At 38.9% G+C, this 18,956-nt stretch overlaps 1 protein-coding gene across 13 annotated transcripts in view; it reads left to right on the top strand.

Moving 5' to 3' along the window:
* The window catches only part of LOC140224196 (OV-16 antigen-like), a 39,097-nt gene that overhangs the window by 5,282 nt on the left and 14,859 nt on the right, over positions 1-18,956 (top strand). For 4 of the 13 annotated variants that reach the window (XR_011899450.1, XR_011899457.1, XR_011899458.1 and 1 more), the window contains one exon: positions 198-427. Coding sequence is in view for 2 of the 13 variants with exons in the window: in XM_072297779.1 (XP_072153880.1) it covers positions 198-378 (181 nt within the window). In the remaining 11 variants the exon portion in view is untranslated. Of the gene's footprint in view, positions 1-197; positions 428-796; positions 1,188-1,226; positions 1,793-18,956 lie in introns of those variants that run through there. The other 9 variants (XR_011899451.1, XR_011899452.1, XR_011899454.1 and 6 more) reach the window with 9 other exon arrangements.

Below are 18,956 nucleotides of genomic sequence, written 5' to 3'. Positions count from 1 at the left end.
ATTCACTCAGAGCACGGCGCGAAATTCGCACAGGATTTTTTTTTTTTTTTTTCACGCCGGCAATTCACTCAGAGTAAATAATTGATTTTTAATAGTGCGCTCAATCAATTGCGGCCCTAAAAGATCCTGTAAGTTTAGGCACAAAATCTTCAGTATACCTTTATCTATGATAAAAAATGTTTTCCTTATGTTCGCAGATCGTTCAAGCAGAGGTACAAGTTCTCGGCTCGCAAGTTTGCCGAAAAATATAATCTAACTCTCTTTGCTGTAAATTTTTTCATGACGGGATGGCCTTTGTACCAAATTACTCGGAAACCGACTGCACCTAAATATAATCCGTTTCGGGAACATTTTGCACCATCACCCATGGAAGTGTAAACGGTACTTGAAACCAAATCTACAGCCGTTGAAGACATTACTCGTAAAGGTAGACATTTCTGCTTTAAATTTAAGATCTCTTATACCACTAAATTAATACGCACAACTATTTATAATTAAATCCGGTATAGTACCATTTAAATACCTTAAATTCCATTCCAAATAATCGTTGGTTTCTTGACAAAGAAAGTGAATGATTTTGCACTCATCACCATACAGTATGGATTTTCAAAACATGTGCGTTTATGACATCGAGGAGATTTGAATCGAATTTGATGACAATAGATTTATGACCATTTCGCCAAAGCGCTGTGTCGGAGAGTCCAGCTCCCTTCTTTTTCCCCCTTGCTCTTACGCCACTTACATATCAGTTCACTATATCTGATTGTGAGTCAGATTCGCTGGAAACGCTGAGCCCGTATCAGACGATCAAAGTAGAGGCTTCTAAGAGACTCATCGATTGCCCCGACTTAAACCGCTGGCCAATGAGAGGGCCAGGAAAGGCATCGATGAACCTCTTTGAAGCCTCTAGTTTGGTCGTCTGATATGGGCCTCAGGCAACCCAGAACGCCTTCAGTTTTTCGATGAGCAACGTAGATAAAATAGGCATAGGCAGTGATAGTTGCATGTTTAGTTCAGGCGTTACCATCAACGCTGTGCCGCATCGCGTCGCGAAAGTGGGTGAATGGGAACTACATTTTTATTTATTAGTAATAACTTATTTGCTGTTGACTGTTTCATATATTTAAGAGCTTTAGTCAGCGTGTGCATACGCTTGGCTCCCTTTTTGCTGAATTTTACTTACATAGGTATTAGGTTACCGAAAGTGCTTTGTCTATTTGTGTCGTTTAACATAACCTAACCGTAAGGTTCGGGTAGAGTTTCATAGAAATGCATGAAGTTGCAATGTCGAAAAATGAGTCAGGATTAGTTTTGAGTTTCGCAAGTCAGAATTTTCTCCTTGTCAAAAATACAAAGTCGAGAAAAAATCTGATCCAAAATAAAAGACACTCTTGCCCGCCATTCTATGAATGAATTACAGCACTATTTAATACCACACTGCTGAAGCACTGGGTATTCGACGGGTTTGGATGTGCTCGATATCAGTTGAGCACTGAAAACTCTGTACCTTGACTACAGTCGGGCTTAAATCCTTGAAAAATGGATAGGAAGAAGTTTCTTTTAAGTAATTCGTGCCCACGCCACGATGCGTGAACGGAACTAAAAGCACAATTATTCAAAGTCAAACTCATAAACTACTTTGTTGTTTTATCAGATTATTGATAGAATGGTGTATCGGACGCATGAAGTATAACTGACTCGTGAAAGTTAAGAACATCCTGACAAAAAATAACTTCTCAAACGGAGCAGAGTCACTTTCGCATGGAGGCATTCATGCAAATGTCATGAAAATGTATTGTTTCATTCGAAAATGTTGGGAATATTTTTTTTTAGAAAAAAGTTGTGCGAAGATTTGAATTTTTAAATTGTTATCCCTACCGGTTTGAGAACTGTGAACTAAAGTCGCTATAATGCATACCCCTAAATTTACCCATGGGTCATTCCACGTCAACTGTGCCAGGCTCGGAACCCGACCCCCTCCGATTTGGCTGAAAATTGGTATACGGGGTCTTTACATCATTATAAGAAACTAATTTGAAGGGTTTTCCCATCCGACGCCCCGTTCGCGAGATATCGACCCCCAAAGATGGGGTGAATTTTAGCGATATTCAAAAAAGCCCGTTTTAGCGATTCTCATTTTCTCGACTTCCCTCTCTTTGACTCTCCATAGCGAGACTCTGTATCAATCCATCATACTTTGAAAGAGTGTTTCTAGACCAGTTTTTCATGTAGATTCTAAATATGCCATCGAAATTAAGCTAAAAATTATTTAAATGGCCGTAATTTAGAGTTTTTTAAAATTTACGATTTTTTTGCCATTCAATGTTCAAACTCAATTATCTAAAAAACAGTCACTCCGATTTTCGATTTTTTTTTTATACTTCAAGCTTAGGATATATACTTTTGGTTGATATACTTTTTTCAATAGTTATCGGACGGTTAAGGGCCTAAAAAAATTCAAATAGGCCAAAAAAGGTCAAAAATTGGTAAAAAAAGACGATTTTTTACATTTTAATCCAAATATTTCGATAATGAACACTTCAATTAACGATGTTTTCCCCCAGTTTACCCTCTAAGATGTATAAAATCAGACTATCGACGCTTTCCATACATTTACCGATCGATTAACGGCCTGATGGAAACCGGAAACCGACCGAAAATCCTCGAAATTGACGCAAAAAGACGATTTTTCACACCGTAACCGATGCTTTCCATAGATTGTAACTGCAATTTCCAATTTTCTCTCTCTATTTCAACCTTAAGGTATATACTTTCGAGTAATAAACACTTACTAACGTGCATCGATGGGGCACGGATCTAAACGGAAATGAAAACCGGCCGGAAATGCTCAAAAATGACGGAAAAAGGCGATTTATTGCATAGTCAGGGAAGCATGTGTTCGAAAATTACGTCCCGTTTGCACGTTTGTGATGCAAGTTTACTCCTTCATTTTGGTCCCTAGAATGAGAAAATCTTTGGTGGACTATCCGATTTTGATGCCAAGGCCCCAAAAACAAGATGGCGGCCAAAATGGAGGCTGAAATTGAAATGTTGGTGAAACGGCACAAAACGTCAAGAGAGAGTGTCGATCCTCATGTTTTTTGAATCGTAGATTCCAAAAAAATTGTCATACAGACCCCTCGACCCACGGAAATGACCAAAATCCAAGATGGCGGCCGATTTTGGCTCTTTAGTGGCTAAAACGTCAAATGAGGAGGAAAGAGAGGAGTAAACACTCCAGATATCTGTTTTCGAGGTCACCGATTCCAAAAAAATAGGAGAAAAAAACATCTCATGCCAAATGGTACTGATTTGGACCATGCAAAGGCCGAACTCGGCAGTCATTCTGATTAGAGTGTTCAGAAACACTCTATAATCGGGACCTCTCGACCCACGGAAATGCACAAAATCCAAGATGGCGGCGATTTTGGCTCCTGAATGGTTAAAACGTCAAATGCGGAGCAAAGTTCCAGCAAGTGTGTTTTGAGCCACTGAATCTGAAAATTGCGTTTATAATTCCCGACCACCCCTCAGTCTTCCAGAAAACTGACCAGGATAATGACAATTTTTCCGGGCGGAATCGACTTTTCCAGAAAATCGGCCTGTTGCAAACTTTTGCTGGATCAAAAACAGAGACAAGAGACCCTCCACTGGCCTCCTAGCGACAGGTGGAAAATATTACTTTCGGGGATTCAACAGTTCCTTATGGACAATTATTAGGGAGCAACAGTCATCACCCTAATTTCGGCTGTTGACCTACCTACATGGTCGATGATGAGCTTCGGGTGACGTCATAAGTCAAACAAGTTCCCCAAAGTTTATGTAAGGAAGAGAAGTTGTTTCCCAGACTGGTCCTGGAAATGATCGAAATCCTCAAACATGGGGATTCTGTGTGTAATAACCGCACTGACATCAGCGGGCTTAGTGCAATATACCACTCACTTTTTAAAAAGTCAGGTTTAGGTTGACGCCCCAGCGGCACCTATTGGCTTTTCCTTGAACTTAATTGTTTCACTGGTTAGTGCTGCCATCTGTGTGTGGATCGTGAACTAGCGTATCGGTCATTTTCGGTTACTGGTGAGTAGTTAGAAAAAGAGAGACCCCAGCAAAAATACGCCAAAACAGATTACACATTGTAACAACACTGCAACCTGTCGTGACTACTCTGCATAGGAACAGTCAAAAAGGCCTTAAAAGGTCAATGTCGGAGCACGCCTCTTACTGGCAGAAGTTCAATGTCGCACCAGACGCGTGCACCAGTCACCAGGAGCTACATACTCTCGACTTCAGTTCATTTTTTCCACTCGAGACCGACATACCCGTAAGTTTTCTAAGGAGTCAATACATCTTAAGGAAGTTAATATTTTAGAATAAGGAAGTGCTTTTAACCACACAGATCTACCCAATATTATAAGGAAGTGTTTTTTACACACGATTGTATTGCAATGAAGAAACCCGTTTCCACACCACCTTAGAGGTAGGGCTATCAGCGCGTTTTTTTTAAAGTGGTATCCCCAGTAGGCCTATTCCACTAGATGATATTATTAGTTTACATCACAAAAAAACTATGTATGTAATTCCACTAGACGATATTTTTTATTTTTATTATTTTTTTTTAAATTTTTATTTTTTATTTCTTTTAATTTTTTTTATTTTTTAAATTTTTTTTTTTTGCACGCGTCCTTTGTCATTGTCCACATCAAAACCGAATAATCGCTTGAACTTACGAGATTTCCTTAAAATCTCTCATCAATGTAACTATCATACAACTAATCCTTCGGACAATTTTCAAGAATAAAGTCATTCGACACGTCTTGATATTTTACAATATTTTCCCAATCGACTTTATGTTTGAATTTCTTGATAAATCTTTCTGACATTTTCTGGTAACGAGAAGCAATTTTCCAATCTATAAGATAACTGAATTCTTCCATTTCTTTCTCAGATAGAAGAATTTTTGATGAAATTAAATCCCAACATTTATTTAAGGCCACTCCATGAGAACGAATAAAGTCGATTGATAGATGACAGTTGTTTAGAAGCAAACGCCTGAAATTTAATCGATGTGAGTGATTATGAAGAATATTTTCTGGAGTGTTGGGATTATTAGACATGTCATCGAAGTCGATGTACGATGAAATCTCTTCTACGAGCCGATATGACAAGTTGTCTGATTTACCGGCTTCAGCTACTTTGGAAGTCAGTACTGGATCCTGCAAAAGCAAGTTCCAGTTAATGTAGCTCCTCAGAAATTTAAGACTCATTTTTTTTTCTTCCACTCTTCCAATGGTCAAGAGCCTTCAAGCTCCAGGAAGCGAATGAAAAAACCGGAAGAGGACACTCCTTTTATCCTTAGACAATTTTCGAGGATGAAGTCATTCGACACGTTTTGATATTTAACAATATTTTCCCAATCCACTTTATGTTAGAATTTTTTATTAAATCGATATTACACACGAAAGGAGACAATAATTCTTAAGGAAGTAAATATTTGAGCCACACAATTATACAGGAAGGGAACCACAAGAGTCATCATATTTTTAACGAAAAAAATTCATTAAAATTCTCTTCTTTTGAATCTTATACGGATCTCTACAGCAGGGTTCACATCCAGTAAACAGCTAAAGAAACTGTAAATCTTACGATATTTAATTACACCTTCGAAGAAAGACATAAGTCACAAACGTACCTTAAAGGAAAAAGCTTAAATACGTCACGCTGAACCTATACAAATGACGTCAATAGTATATTTTCATAGGAAAAGAACGAGCGCTGCTAATTTTTGTAGATACCAACATTTTTGTTTTAGGGGCAAACGCTTGAGGCAAAAGGGCTTAGAAGGTGCTAAAGTACCCTATTGAGTACAAGGGACCCTTCTCCCCCCAATTTTGAGTGTTATATAACTTTTGAAAATCCACAAAATTTTGAAATTGGACCCATGTGCGATGACGACCATCGCGTACACGGGTAAGGTTCTGGGAGAAAACTGGATAAAAGTAGCTTCGTCAAGTAATTTGAATTGGTATCGAAGTAGAAGACCTATAAATGGAGAAAAGACAAGGAAAGGCAAGTAAAGAGCAGGAGGTGGTGGAATTGGAGGATGCTAGTATCCTCAGGAGACCTATTCCACTTGATGTTATTTAATCACATCATCTGTTATTTTTCCACATCATTCTTGTTTTGGAGCGTTTTCTAGAAGAAATTTAAGTGATACATTTTGCTATTTCCTTACACGAACCCACTCGACACGAAGTCTGAATTTTCTGATGAATGGTTCAGACATTTTGTGATATCGAGAGAGCAATTTCCAATCTAACGTGAGAGCGAGCTCCTCCATCTCAGCTTCGGAGAGATTTATTTTTGAAGATATCAAATCCCAACATTTCTTCAAAGCTAGACCGTGACAACGAATGAAGTGTACGGAGAGGGAACAATTATTTAGAAGTAATTTTCTAAAATCGAAACGATGAGAGTGATTGTGAAGAATAATTTCAGGAGTTTTAACAACCTTAGACATCTCCTTGAGATCAATGAATGATAAGACTTCCTCTATCAGTTGCCGTGGTAAGTTGTCTGATTCTGCTTCTGCTACTATTTTTCTTGTCAGGGCTGGATCTTGCAATAGCGAATTCCAGTCAATATAACTCCACAAGAATTTAAGACTCATTTTTCTTGCTCTTCTCACCCAACCAATATACTTTGACTGTTAAGGAAGTATACATTTTCTACAATACTAAGAGGAAGCTCACTCAGTGCGGTTTTTTTTTACTGTCACATTATACCATCTGTCTATGAATTTACGCAGAAAAATTTTCTTTAACAATCACCTCAACAGCAAAGAAAAAAAAACACAACTATTCTTTTTTCTACTACGAAACAAGAGAATCATTTGAGAATCATATATCTTACTATTTCTCCCTCTATATTATGACTATCGCAATCCACGTAAGTCCACACACACACACACTCACCCTCACAATACACCACTATAGATTACCGCGATAGAGAATAAAAACTCGCGGGACACCCTTACACACTGAAGCTGGAGCGAAGGCACTGGAAAAAACACAACTGATGAAAGAGGAAGGTACCTAGCATTCTGCTTTTATAATGTTCGAAGTTATGACGTTATGCGGAAAATAATCATTGCCCAGGGTTACGCGGAAAAGATTGTCTTTTTCAGTGCAGCGTGTTCGAACGAAAGAGGACAATAGCAAGAAACTACAGATATAAGGAAGTAAAGCTCGTTTCCGCAAAGGACCCGATCAAAATAATATAAGGAAGTGAGCGCATCTTTTAAATTGCAAAAAATCACTCGAGAATCACATACCATACTGTTTCTCCCACTGTATTATGATTAACACACTTCACGTAAGTTTATTCCACGAGCACCGCTGGGACTGACACAGAAAAATTTTCATTAACAATCACCTCAACACCAATGGGGAAAAAAAATAAAATAAAAAAAAATAAAAAAATAAAAAAATAAAAAAAATAAAAAAAAAATAAAAAAAATAAGAAAAAAATAAAAAAATAAAAAAAAAATTAAAAAAAAAAATAAAAAAATAAAAAAAAAATAAACAGCACAACTATTCTTTTTTCTACTACGAAACAAGAGAATCATATATCTTACTATTCCCCCCCCCCCCCACTTGCTTAACGCAATCCGCGGAACTCCACTCTTCAAGCACCGCTGGGACTGATGAATTCCACAGAACGCTAAACGCAAGGAGTACAGCACTAAACACGAACACACACACAAACACACCCCAACACACCCTGAAACACATACACACACCCTCACACACACAATACACCACTACACACTACCACGATGGAGCAAAAAAAAAACTTTAAAAAAGAGAAAAAAACCTTGCAGGAGACACTATTACACACTGAAGCTGGAGCGAGGCACTGGAAAAACACAACTGATGAAAGAGCTAGATAGCAATCTGCTTTTATAATGTACGAGCTTATGACGTTTTGCGGAAAATAATCATTGCGCGAACGAAACAAGGAAAAGTTGTCTTTCCTATTCCTAGTGCAGCAACTTCTGACGTCAGAATCTTAATTGCTTCCTTTGTTCCTTTGCGACGCAGCCTGAGTTGCGAGCGTATACAGTCATTCAACCAAGGTGAACTAGCTTACTTCACCAATGACGTACCTATTTAACGAACTACCGTGGAGGCTTTCTACATCAAAGTTGACTGAGTAAATAGAGGAATGCTTCCGCTTATTAAGATATAAAAACCCTCTGCAAGCCTATGGTTTCTACCAGTTCGCCTCACACCAAGATCCTGCACACAACACTGGACGCCTCGGAGGACCAACGCCTCGCTCATCTTGGAAGAACCCACACCAACCACGGACTCTATCTCCATGTATCTCACCGACTTCAATCACCTCACCCCCCCCCCCCCCCCAATTCAAGGTGCTGAATACATAAGTTGGATAGCAGGATCTGTTGTCAACGCCGCTACCTATTCCAGTCCTCTACGCACTGAGTCCGACTATACACAACTTGCATCGCTTTATCATCTATCGATATATCAACAACTCATTCACAGGAAGTGTAGCCAACAGACTGCAGTACTGTCCTTCAGCACCCGATGACCTCCGGACCCACATGATGTCACCCCAATGCACTTATGTGAGATGCAGCTATAGTGACGCTCTCAAAGCATTGCTGACCAACGTTGTCACTTCAAACTTGGTGAGTTATTTTTAAACATTCACCACCTTTAGGAGAAGCAATTTTTTTCCCCTCAGACTTGAGTGTACACCTATTAAGAAGTGAAATCCATAACATGAAGAAGCACACCCGTTTTTGATCAGGAAAACGACTCAATTACCAGACGGAAGTTCAGTCAAAAGCGACAAAAGGGAGTGATTGAGACGCGATGAAAGTTATTACTGCTGGATGACGACATAAGACTCATACACATATCTTACAGTCTGAAGACGCAAGACATCAAAATAAGTAAGTGAAATACACTTAAAGGAAGCGGAAAAATACCTCATTACATTGTTTAAGATAATTATTTTCCATACCACACACGAGGTACGCTTACCTTCTTTCCATCCAGCAGACTCCTATCAAATGAAGCAAAGTACGCTTTAAGAGACGAAACAATTACTTTATGCAAGGAAGAAAACTTCACCTTAAAAAACAAGAAGAATTTTTATTACCCTACAATAATTGAATCCTACGAGCACCATAAATGACGTTAGAAGACAGTCAATCACAAGTGAAATCTCTAGTCCTCTTATATAAATACACCACTACTAACAAATCGATTTTATACAGCTTTCCTTCGCTCTGCGACACCCAACCGCCACCGATAACGATCCTACCAAAGCTCCTCAGCATCTCGTATCTCATCATTTCCTACCCTACATACTCTGTACATGAATTCACTATTACTAACATGTCGATTTTTTCCGTGCGCTCTGCGACACCCAACCGCCTCTGATAACGAGCCTACCAAAGCTCCTCAGCATCTCGTATCTCATCATTTCCTACCCTCTATACTCTGTATATGAATGCACTGCTATTAATATGACGATTTTTTCCGTGCGCTCTGCGACAGCCAACCGCCACTGATAACGAAACCTCTAATTCTCTAGCCAAAACTGTGGACTTTGGAACGGTTTTTCTCTTAGATGCCATTCTTCCTCATAACGACCAATTTTCTAACTATTTTCTAGGTTTGTTTGTATGCTGTCTTATCTGCGGTGCTTCTTGAAGCCAAGGAGTTGTGCTACCTTTTCCTTTTCTCAATGATTTCTCCTTCGATGTCCCTAAAATTGCTGAGCCAATCGCGAGAGGAATATTCAGTGACCATATGCTGTTTACCACTAAAAATACAACACTTGAAGGAAGCAAATATTTCATCACATCATTCATGATCCGCGTGCCGTCTCATAGTAGAGACTCAACTCTTAAGGAAGTGAACATTTAATATCCTTACCATGAGGATGTGCCATGCTTACTCTCCCAATAATTCTACTTTGACTGTTAAGGAAGTGTAATTTTTTATAATACCACGAGAAAGGTATCACCACAAAAATAGGGCAGCCTGTGCGTTTTTTGAAGTGGTCCCCCCCCCCCCCCCCCGGAGGCTTCTTCCACTTCTTAAAATTCATTCGCATCTAGTATGAATCAATCGACGAGAAATATCTATTTTCTTGTTTTCATCTTTTGAACAATTTTTCAGGAGGAAGTCCTTTGATACGTTATCACACTTCACAATCTTCTCCCAATCCACACAATGCTTGAATTTTTCAATGAACCCCTTGCTCATTTTCTGATAACAAAAACCTTTTCTCCTTCCTTTTTCTTTAGACCTCTCCAAAGACGGAAAAGAAATACACACAAAAACAAGTAAAAAAAGATGGAACAAAGCCTTCCCTTACCCTCTTATGGAAGTCTCCATCGTTTATCTTTACTAAAAAGAAGTGCTTTGCTTACTCACCCAACCAATATACTTTGACTGTTAAGAAAGTATACATTTTCTACAATACTAAGAGGAAGCTCACCCAGTGCAGTTTTTTCACTGTCACATTATACCATCTGTCTATGAATTACACAGAAAAATTTTCATTAACGATCACCTAAACACAAATGAAAAAAAAAAAAAAAAAAACCACAACTATTCTTTTTCCTACTACGAAACGAGTAAAATGCATGCTCATATGTGCAAATGGAACTACTTAAAGGAAGCGAAATCTAACTGTAATGCTCAATATTGCTTTCAGGAAGCTAACAATTAACAGGAAGCAATAGCTAACAACGAGTGTCCCAGCCTTAGACTGTGTAAGGTGTGCAGCGGCCCTAGAATTTTGTGACAGATCGGATGACGGTCAGTGAGCGTCATCTACCAAAGCTCCTCAGCAACTCGTATCTCATCATTTCCTACCCTACATACTCTGTATAAAAATACACCACTACTAACATGTCGATTTTATAGCGCTTCCGTGCGCTCTGCGACACCCAACCGCCACTGATAGCGATCCTACCAAAGGCCGGATGATATTATTAGTTTACATCACAAAAGATCTATGTTTGTAACTATCATACAACTACTCTGTATAAAAATACACCACTACTAACATGTCGATTTTATAGCGCTTCCGTGCGCTCTGCGACACCGAAGCGCAATTGTCGAGCCAATCACGAGTGGAATATTCAGTGGCCATATTCTGTTTACCATTGAAAATACAACACTTGAAGGAAGCGATGAAACTTCATCACATCATTCATGATCCACATACCGTCTCAGAGTAGAGACCCAAGTTAACAAGTCCTTCTCAAATGTAATGCATTATATTACTTTCGAAAATGCATAAACGCGTCTACCTTCGGAATTTGAGTAAAACGCATGGTCACATGTGCAAATGGAACTACTTAAAGGAAGCGAAATCTAACTGTAATGCTCAATATTGCTTTCAGGAAGCTAACAATGAACAGGGAGCAATAGCTAATAACGAGTGTCCAAGCCTTGGACACAGTCTGTGTAAGGTGTGCACCGGCCGGTATTTTGATCGGGGGACGCTCACTGACCGTCATCCGATCCGTCACAAAATTCTAGGGCCGGTGCACACCTTACACAGACTGTGTCCAGTCCAGTGTGTAATAGTGTCTCCTGCAAGGTTTTTTTCTCTTTTTTAAAGTTTTTTTTTGCTCCATCGTGGTAGTGTGTAGTGGTGTATTGTGTGTGTGAGGGTGTGTGTGTATGTGTTTCGGGGTGTGTTAGGGTGTGTTTGTGTGTGTGTTCGTGTTTAGTGCTGTACTCCTTGCGTTTAGCGTTCTGTGGAATTCATCAGTCCCAGCGGTGCTTGAAGAGTGGAGTTCCGCGGATTGCGTTAAGCAAGTGGGGGGGGGGGGGAATAGTAAGATATATGATTCTCTTGTTTCGTAGTAGAAAAAAGAATAGTTGTGCTGTTTATTTTTTTTTTATTTTTTTATTTTTTTTAATTTTTTTTTATTTTTTATTTTTTTCTTATTTTTTTCATTTTTTTTTTATTTTTTTATTTTTTTATTTTTTTCTTATTTTTTTATTTTTTTTTATTTTTTTTTATTTTTTTATTTTTTTTTTATTTTATTTTTTTTCCCCATTGGTGTTGAGGTGATTGTTAATGAAAATTTTTCTGTGTCAGTCCCAGCGGTGCTCGTGGAATAAACTTACGTGAAGTGTGTTAATCATAATACAGTGGGAGAAACAGTATGGTATGTGATTCTCGAGTGATTTTTTGCAATTTAAAAGATGCGCTCACTTCCTTATATTATTTTGATCGGGTCCTTTGCGGAAACGAGCTTTACTTCCTTATATCTGTAGTTTCTTGCTATTGTCCTCTTTCGTTCGAACACGCTGCACTGAAAAAGACAATCTTTTCCGCGTAACCCTGGGCAATGATTATTTTCCGCATAACGTCATAACTTCGAACATTATAAAAGCAGAATGCTAGGTACCTTCCTCTTTCATCAGTTGTGTTTTTTCCAGTGCCTTCGCTCCAGCTTCAGTGTGTAAGGGTGTCCCGCGAGTTTTTATTCTCTATCGCGGTAATCTATAGTGGTGTATTGTGAGGGTGAGTGTGTGTGTGTGTGGACTTACGTGGATTGCGATAGTCATAATATAGAGGGAGAAATAGTAAGATATATGATTCTCAAATGATTCTCTTGTTTCGTAGTAGAAAAAAGAATAGTTGTGTTTTTTTTTCTTTGCTGTTGAGGTGATTGTTAAAGAAAATTTTTCTGCGTAAATTCATAGACAGATGGTATAATGTGACAGTAAAAAAAAACCGCACTGAGTGAGCTTCCTCTTAGTATTGTAGAAAATGTATACTTCCTTAACAGTCAAAGTATATTGGTTGGGTGAGAAGAGCAAGAAAAATGAGTCTTAAATTCTTGTGGAGTTATATTGACTGGAATTCGCTATTGCAAGATCCAGCCCTGACAAGAAAAATAGTAGCAGAAGCAGAATCAGACAACTTACCACGGCAACTGATAGAGGAAGTCTTATCATTCATTGATCTCAAGGAGATGTCTAAGGTTGTTAAAACTCCTGAAATTATTCTTCACAATCACTCTCATCGTTTCGATTTTAGAAAATTACTTCTAAATAATTGTTCCCTCTCCGTACACTTCATTCGTTGTCACGGTCTAGCTTTGAAGAAATGTTGGGATTTGATATCTTCAAAAATAAATCTCTCCGAAGCTGAGATGGAGGAGCTCGCTCTCACGTTAGATTGGAAATTGCTCTCTCGATATCACAAAATGTCTGAACCATTCATCAGAAAATTCAGACTTCGTGTCGAGTGGGTTCGTGTAAGGAAATAGCAAAATGTATCACTTAAATTTCTTCTAGAAAACGCTCCAAAACAAGAATGATGTGGAAAAATAACAGATGATGTGATTAAATAACATCAAGTGGAATAGGTCTCCTGAGGATACTAGCATCCTCCAATTCCACCACCTCCTGCTCTTTACTTGCCTTTCCTTGTCTTTTCTCCATTTATAGGTCTTCTACTTCGATACCAATTCAAATTACTTGACGAAGCTACTTTTATCCAGTTTTCTCCCAGAACCTTACCCGTGTACGCGATGGTCGTCATCGCACATGGGTCCAATTTCAAAATTTTGTGGATTTTCAAAAGTTATATAACACTCAAAATTGGGGGGAGAAGGGTCCCTTGTACTCAATAGGGTACTTTAGCACCTCCTAAGCCCTTTTGCCTCAAGCGTTTGCCCCTAAAACAAAAATTTTGGTATCTACAAAAATTAGCAGCGCTCGTTCTTTTCCTATGAAAATATACTATTGACGTCATTTGTATAGGTTCAGCGTGACGTATTTAAGCTTTTTCCTTTAAGGTACGTTTGTGACTTATGTCTTTCTTCGAAGGTGTAATTAAATATCGTAAGATTTACAGTTTCTTTAGCTGTTTACTGGATGTGAACCCTGCTGTAGAGATCCGTATAAGATTCAAAAGAAGAGAATTTTAATGAATTTTTTTCGTTAAAAATATGATGACTCTTGTGGTTCCCTTCCTGTATAATTGTGTGGCTCAAATATTTACTTCCTTAAGAATTATTGTCTCCTTTCGTGTGTAATATCGATTTATTAAAAAATTCTAACATAAAGTGGATTGGGAAAATATTGTTAAATATCAAAACGTGTCGAATGACTTCATCCTCGAAAATTGTCTAAAGGATAAAAGGAGTGTCCTCTTCCGGTTTTTTCATTCGCTTCCTGGAGCTTGAAGGCTCTTGACCATTGGAAGAGTGGAAGAAAAAAAAATGAGTCTTAAATTTCTGAGGAGCTACATTAACTGGAACTTGCTTTTGCAGGATCCAGTACTGACTTCCAAAGTAGCTGAAGCCGGTAAATCAGACAACTTGTCATATCGGCTCGTAGAAGAGATTTCATCGTACATCGACTTCGATGACATGTCTAATAATCCCAACACTCCAGAAAATATTCTTCATAATCACTCACATCGATTAAATTTCAGGCGTTTGCTTCTAAACAACTGTCATCTATCAATCGACTTTATTCGTTCTCATGGAGTGGCCTTAAATAAATGTTGGGATTTAATTTCATCAAAAATTCTTCTATCTGAGAAAGAAATGGAAGAATTCAGTTATCTTATAGATTGGAAAATTGCTTCTCGTTACCAGAAAATGTCAGAAAGATTTATCAAGAAATTCAAACATAAAGTCGATTGGGAAAATATTGTAAAATATCAAGACGTGTCGAATGACTTTATTCTTGAAAATTGTCCGAAGGATTAGTTGTATGATAGTTACATTGATGAGAGATTTTAAGGAAATCTCGTAAGTTCAAGCGATTATTCGGTTTTGATGTGGACAATGACAAAGGACGCGTGCAAAAAAAAAAATTTAAAAAATAAAAAAAATTAAAAGAAATAAAAAATAAAAATTTAAAAAAAAATAATAAAAATAAAAAATATCGTCTAGTGGAATTACATACATAGTTTTTTTGTGATGTAAACTAATAATATCATCTAGTGGAATAGGCCTACTGGGGATACCACTTTAAAAAAAACGCGCTGATAGCCCTACCTCTAAGGTGGTGTGGAAACGGGTTTCTTCATTGCAATACAATCGTGTGTAAAAAACACTTCCTTATAATATTGGGTAGATCTGTGTGGTTAAAAGCACTTCCTTATTCTAAAATATTAACTTCCTTAAGATGTATTGACTCCTTAGAAAACTTACGGGTATGTCGGTCTCGAGTGGAAAAAATGAACTGAAGTCGAGAGTATGTAGCTCCTGGTGACTGGTGCACGCGTCTGGTGCGACATTGAACTTCTGCCAGTAAGAGGCGTGCTCCGACATTGACCTTTTAAGGCCTTTTTGACTGTTCCTATGCAGAGTAGTCACGACAGGTTGCAGTGTTGTTACAATGTGTAATCTGTTTTGGCGTATTTTTGCTGGGGTCTCTCTTTTTCTAAACTACTCTGGTGCTGGCATCGATGTGTCTTGTTTGTTATCAATTTTTTTTTTTTTTTTTTCTCTCAGATCCCGGCCCCACCATGTAGAGCTCAGGTTTTAGCGTTTTTCTTTTAAAAATTTTTTATTGTTTCCGACTGAAAATGACTCAGTGTTGAGTCGAAACGTCTCGGGTTTCATAATTGTGTATTTTTAGCCTTGTTTCCCGTTTTTTTCATCTTTGTTGTTCCACTGTTATCATCGTCTCGGGCTGCTCCTAAAAAATTTGTATCTATAGTTCCCCAAACGTCGGCCATTTTCGGCTTGTTTGCAAAACAAAACTACCAACCTGTTGTTAAACATCAACCATGTAGGTAAGTCAACAGTAGAATGCTGAGGTCCCGAAAGTAAAAGTTTCCACAATGGCCAAGATACTAGTGGAGGGTCTCTTGTCTCTGATCAAAAATAAGAGTTGGTAGGTACTGTCTGGTACTGTTGGTAGGAAATGTCTCAAAAATCACGATGAGCGGATCGGCAAAGTCTAAAATGTACTCCTTACTTCACGATTTGCATAAGAATTTTGCGTTTTTTTTAGCTTCCCGCCTCAAAAACGATACCACGGCACAGGTGAACGTTTCGTTAGAGGAGTCATATTCCGTCCAACCCCTGCTTACAAGGATACTACGCAATATTCAACATAGCTGACGCCAATCCATCAAAACGCTTGAGATGGGACGATGATTCTAACCACTTGATAACAATCGGCGTGTTTACATTCACATTTTTCTCGCGGTGACACATATCCGCCGTGATTGACCTCATGCATCTCATATACTTGCGCGCGGAAGCGTCTGCCATGTTGAGGAGGGATTGAACGGAACGACTCCTCTAACGAAATGTTCACCTGTGCCGTGGTATCGTTTTTGAGGCGGGCAGCTTAAAAAAACGGAAATTTCTTACGCTAATTGTGAAGTGAGGAGTATATTTCAGACTTTGCGAAAGCGCTTATCGTGATTTTTGTGACATATTATCTATAAGGAAAAACTCTTAATTTTGCTCTAGCAAAAGTTTCAAACAGGCCCGGCCCATTGCAGGGTGATGAGAAGGAACGGAGGAAATTTCCGGATTCAGCGCCTCATAATACGAAGGAATCACCTTATCTCGTCCGGGAGATTATTATATAGTAATTATTTGGATTTGCTGACTTCTAAACTCGACTTTCGATACTCCGCTACCAACTTGCGCTTCATGTACTAGGCGTCATCTTGATCTTGTGCAATCACCACTTGGTCATCAGCAAATCCGAGAAACTGACAAAGGGAGGTGATCAGCAAAGCACTGAGTTGGAGGATGGGCAGCAGATCAAAGGCTGCGCGCACTATAGGTACTTGGGGGGGGGGGGGGGGGTGCGGTTGACCCAGGATGGAAGAACGGATCAAGGGATCAAGGAAAGAAACATCCAAGCAAAGAAGGCCACAGCGATGTTCAATGGAATCCTCTGGGATCCGCGGATTTCCAAAGAGAACAAGAGAAAAATTTACAAAGTTGAAGTCAAAAGTATTCTTACATATGACAGTGAAGTTTGGCAGCTGAAGGAACGGACCCAAGGGATGCTGAGAGCTACGAAGATAGATTTCTGGAGAAGGTGGCTGTAGGAATTTTTAGGGACGATCGGGTTCGCAATGAAAGAGTGCGGCAGATCATGGGAATCGAAAATGACATCGTATTCGACGACATGATCAGACAGCTTGACTGGTATGGCCATGTTAATAGAATGACGGACGAAGGACTGCCAAAGAAGATGCTTGATTGGGTATTCCTCCCGGGAGGAGACGAAGTGGATGCCCAGTGAAAGGGTAGCGACATAGGGTTTTAGAAGGAATGAGGGTAAGTGAACTCCCTGAAAGGCTTTTCGAGGATCGGGAACTTTGCTCCGCATTTGACGTTTTAACCATTCAGGAGCCAAAATCGCCGCCATCTTGGATTTTGTGCATTTCCGTGGGTCGAGAGGTCCCGATTATAGAGTGTTTCTGAACACTCTAATCAGAATGACTGCCGAGTTCGGCCTTTGCATGGTCCAAATCAGTACCATTTGGCATGAGATGTTTTTTTCTCCTATTTTTTTGGAATCGGTGACCTCGAAAACAGATATCTGGAGTGTTTACTCCTCTCTTTCCTCCTCATTTGACGTTTTAGCCACTAAAGAGCCAAAATCGGCCGCCATCTTGGATTTTGGTCATTTCCGTGGGTCGAGGGGTCTGTATGACAATTTTTTTGGAATCTACGATTCAAAAAACATGAGGATCGACACCTCTCTTGACGTTTTGTGCCGTTTCACCAACATTTCAATTTCAGCCTCCATTTTGGCCGCCATCTTGTTTTTGGGGCCTTGGCATCAAAATCGGATAGTCCACCAAAGATTTTCTCATTCTAGGGACCAAAATGAAGGAGTAAACTTGCATCACAAACGTGCAAACGGGACGTAATTTTCGAACACATGCTTCCCTGACTATGCAATAAATCGCCTTTTTCCGTCATTTTTGAGCATTTCCGGCCGGTTTTCATTTCCGTTTAGATCCGTGCCCCATCGATGCACGTTAGTAAGTGTTTATTACTCGAAAGTATATACCTTAAGGTTGAAATAGAGAGAGAAAATTGGAAATTGCAGTTACAATCTATGGAAAGCATCGGTTACGGTGTGAAAAATCGTCTTTTTGCGTCAATTTCGAGGATTTTCGGTCGGTTTCCGGTTTCCATCAGGCCGTTAATCGATCGGTAAATGTATGGAAAGCGTCGATAGTCTGATTTTATACATCTTAGAGGGTAAACTGGGGGAAAACATCGTTAATTGAAGTGTTCATTATCGAAATATTTGGATTAAAATGTAAAAAATCGTCTTTTTTTTACCAATTTTTGACCTTTTTTGGCCTATTTGAATTTTTTTAGGCCCTTAACCGTCCGATAACTATTGAAAAAAGTATATCAACCAAAAGTATATATCCTAAGCTTGAAGTATAAAAAAAAAATCGAAAATCGGAGTGACTGTTTTTTAGATAATTGAGTTTGAACATTGAATGGCAAAAAAATCGTAAATTTTAAAAAACTCTAAATTACGGCCATTTAAATAATTTTTAGCTTAATTTCGATGGCATATTTAGAATCTACATGAAAAACTGGTCTAGAAACACTCTTTCAAAGTATGATGGATTGATACAGAGTCTCGCTATGGAGAGTCAAAGAGAGGGAAGTCGAGAAAATGAGAATCGCTAAAACGGGCTTTTTTGAATATCGCTAAAATTCACCCCATCTTTGGGGGTCGATATCTCGCGAACGGGGCGTCGGATGGGAAAACCCTTCAAATTAGTTTCTTATAATGATGTAAAGACCCCGTATACCAATTTTCAGCCAAATCGGAGGGGGTCGGGTTCCGAGCCTGGCACAGTTGACGTGGAATGACCCCCATTTATGTCACCGGGGTGGATTCTAAAGTAAGTGCACCCATATC

The sequence above is a fragment of the Bemisia tabaci genome, chromosome 3, assembly GCF_918797505.1.
Source record: "Bemisia tabaci chromosome 3, PGI_BMITA_v3".
Taxonomy (NCBI): domain Eukaryota; kingdom Metazoa; phylum Arthropoda; class Insecta; order Hemiptera; family Aleyrodidae; genus Bemisia; species Bemisia tabaci.
This window is presented reverse-complemented; position numbering and strand designations above follow the sequence as displayed.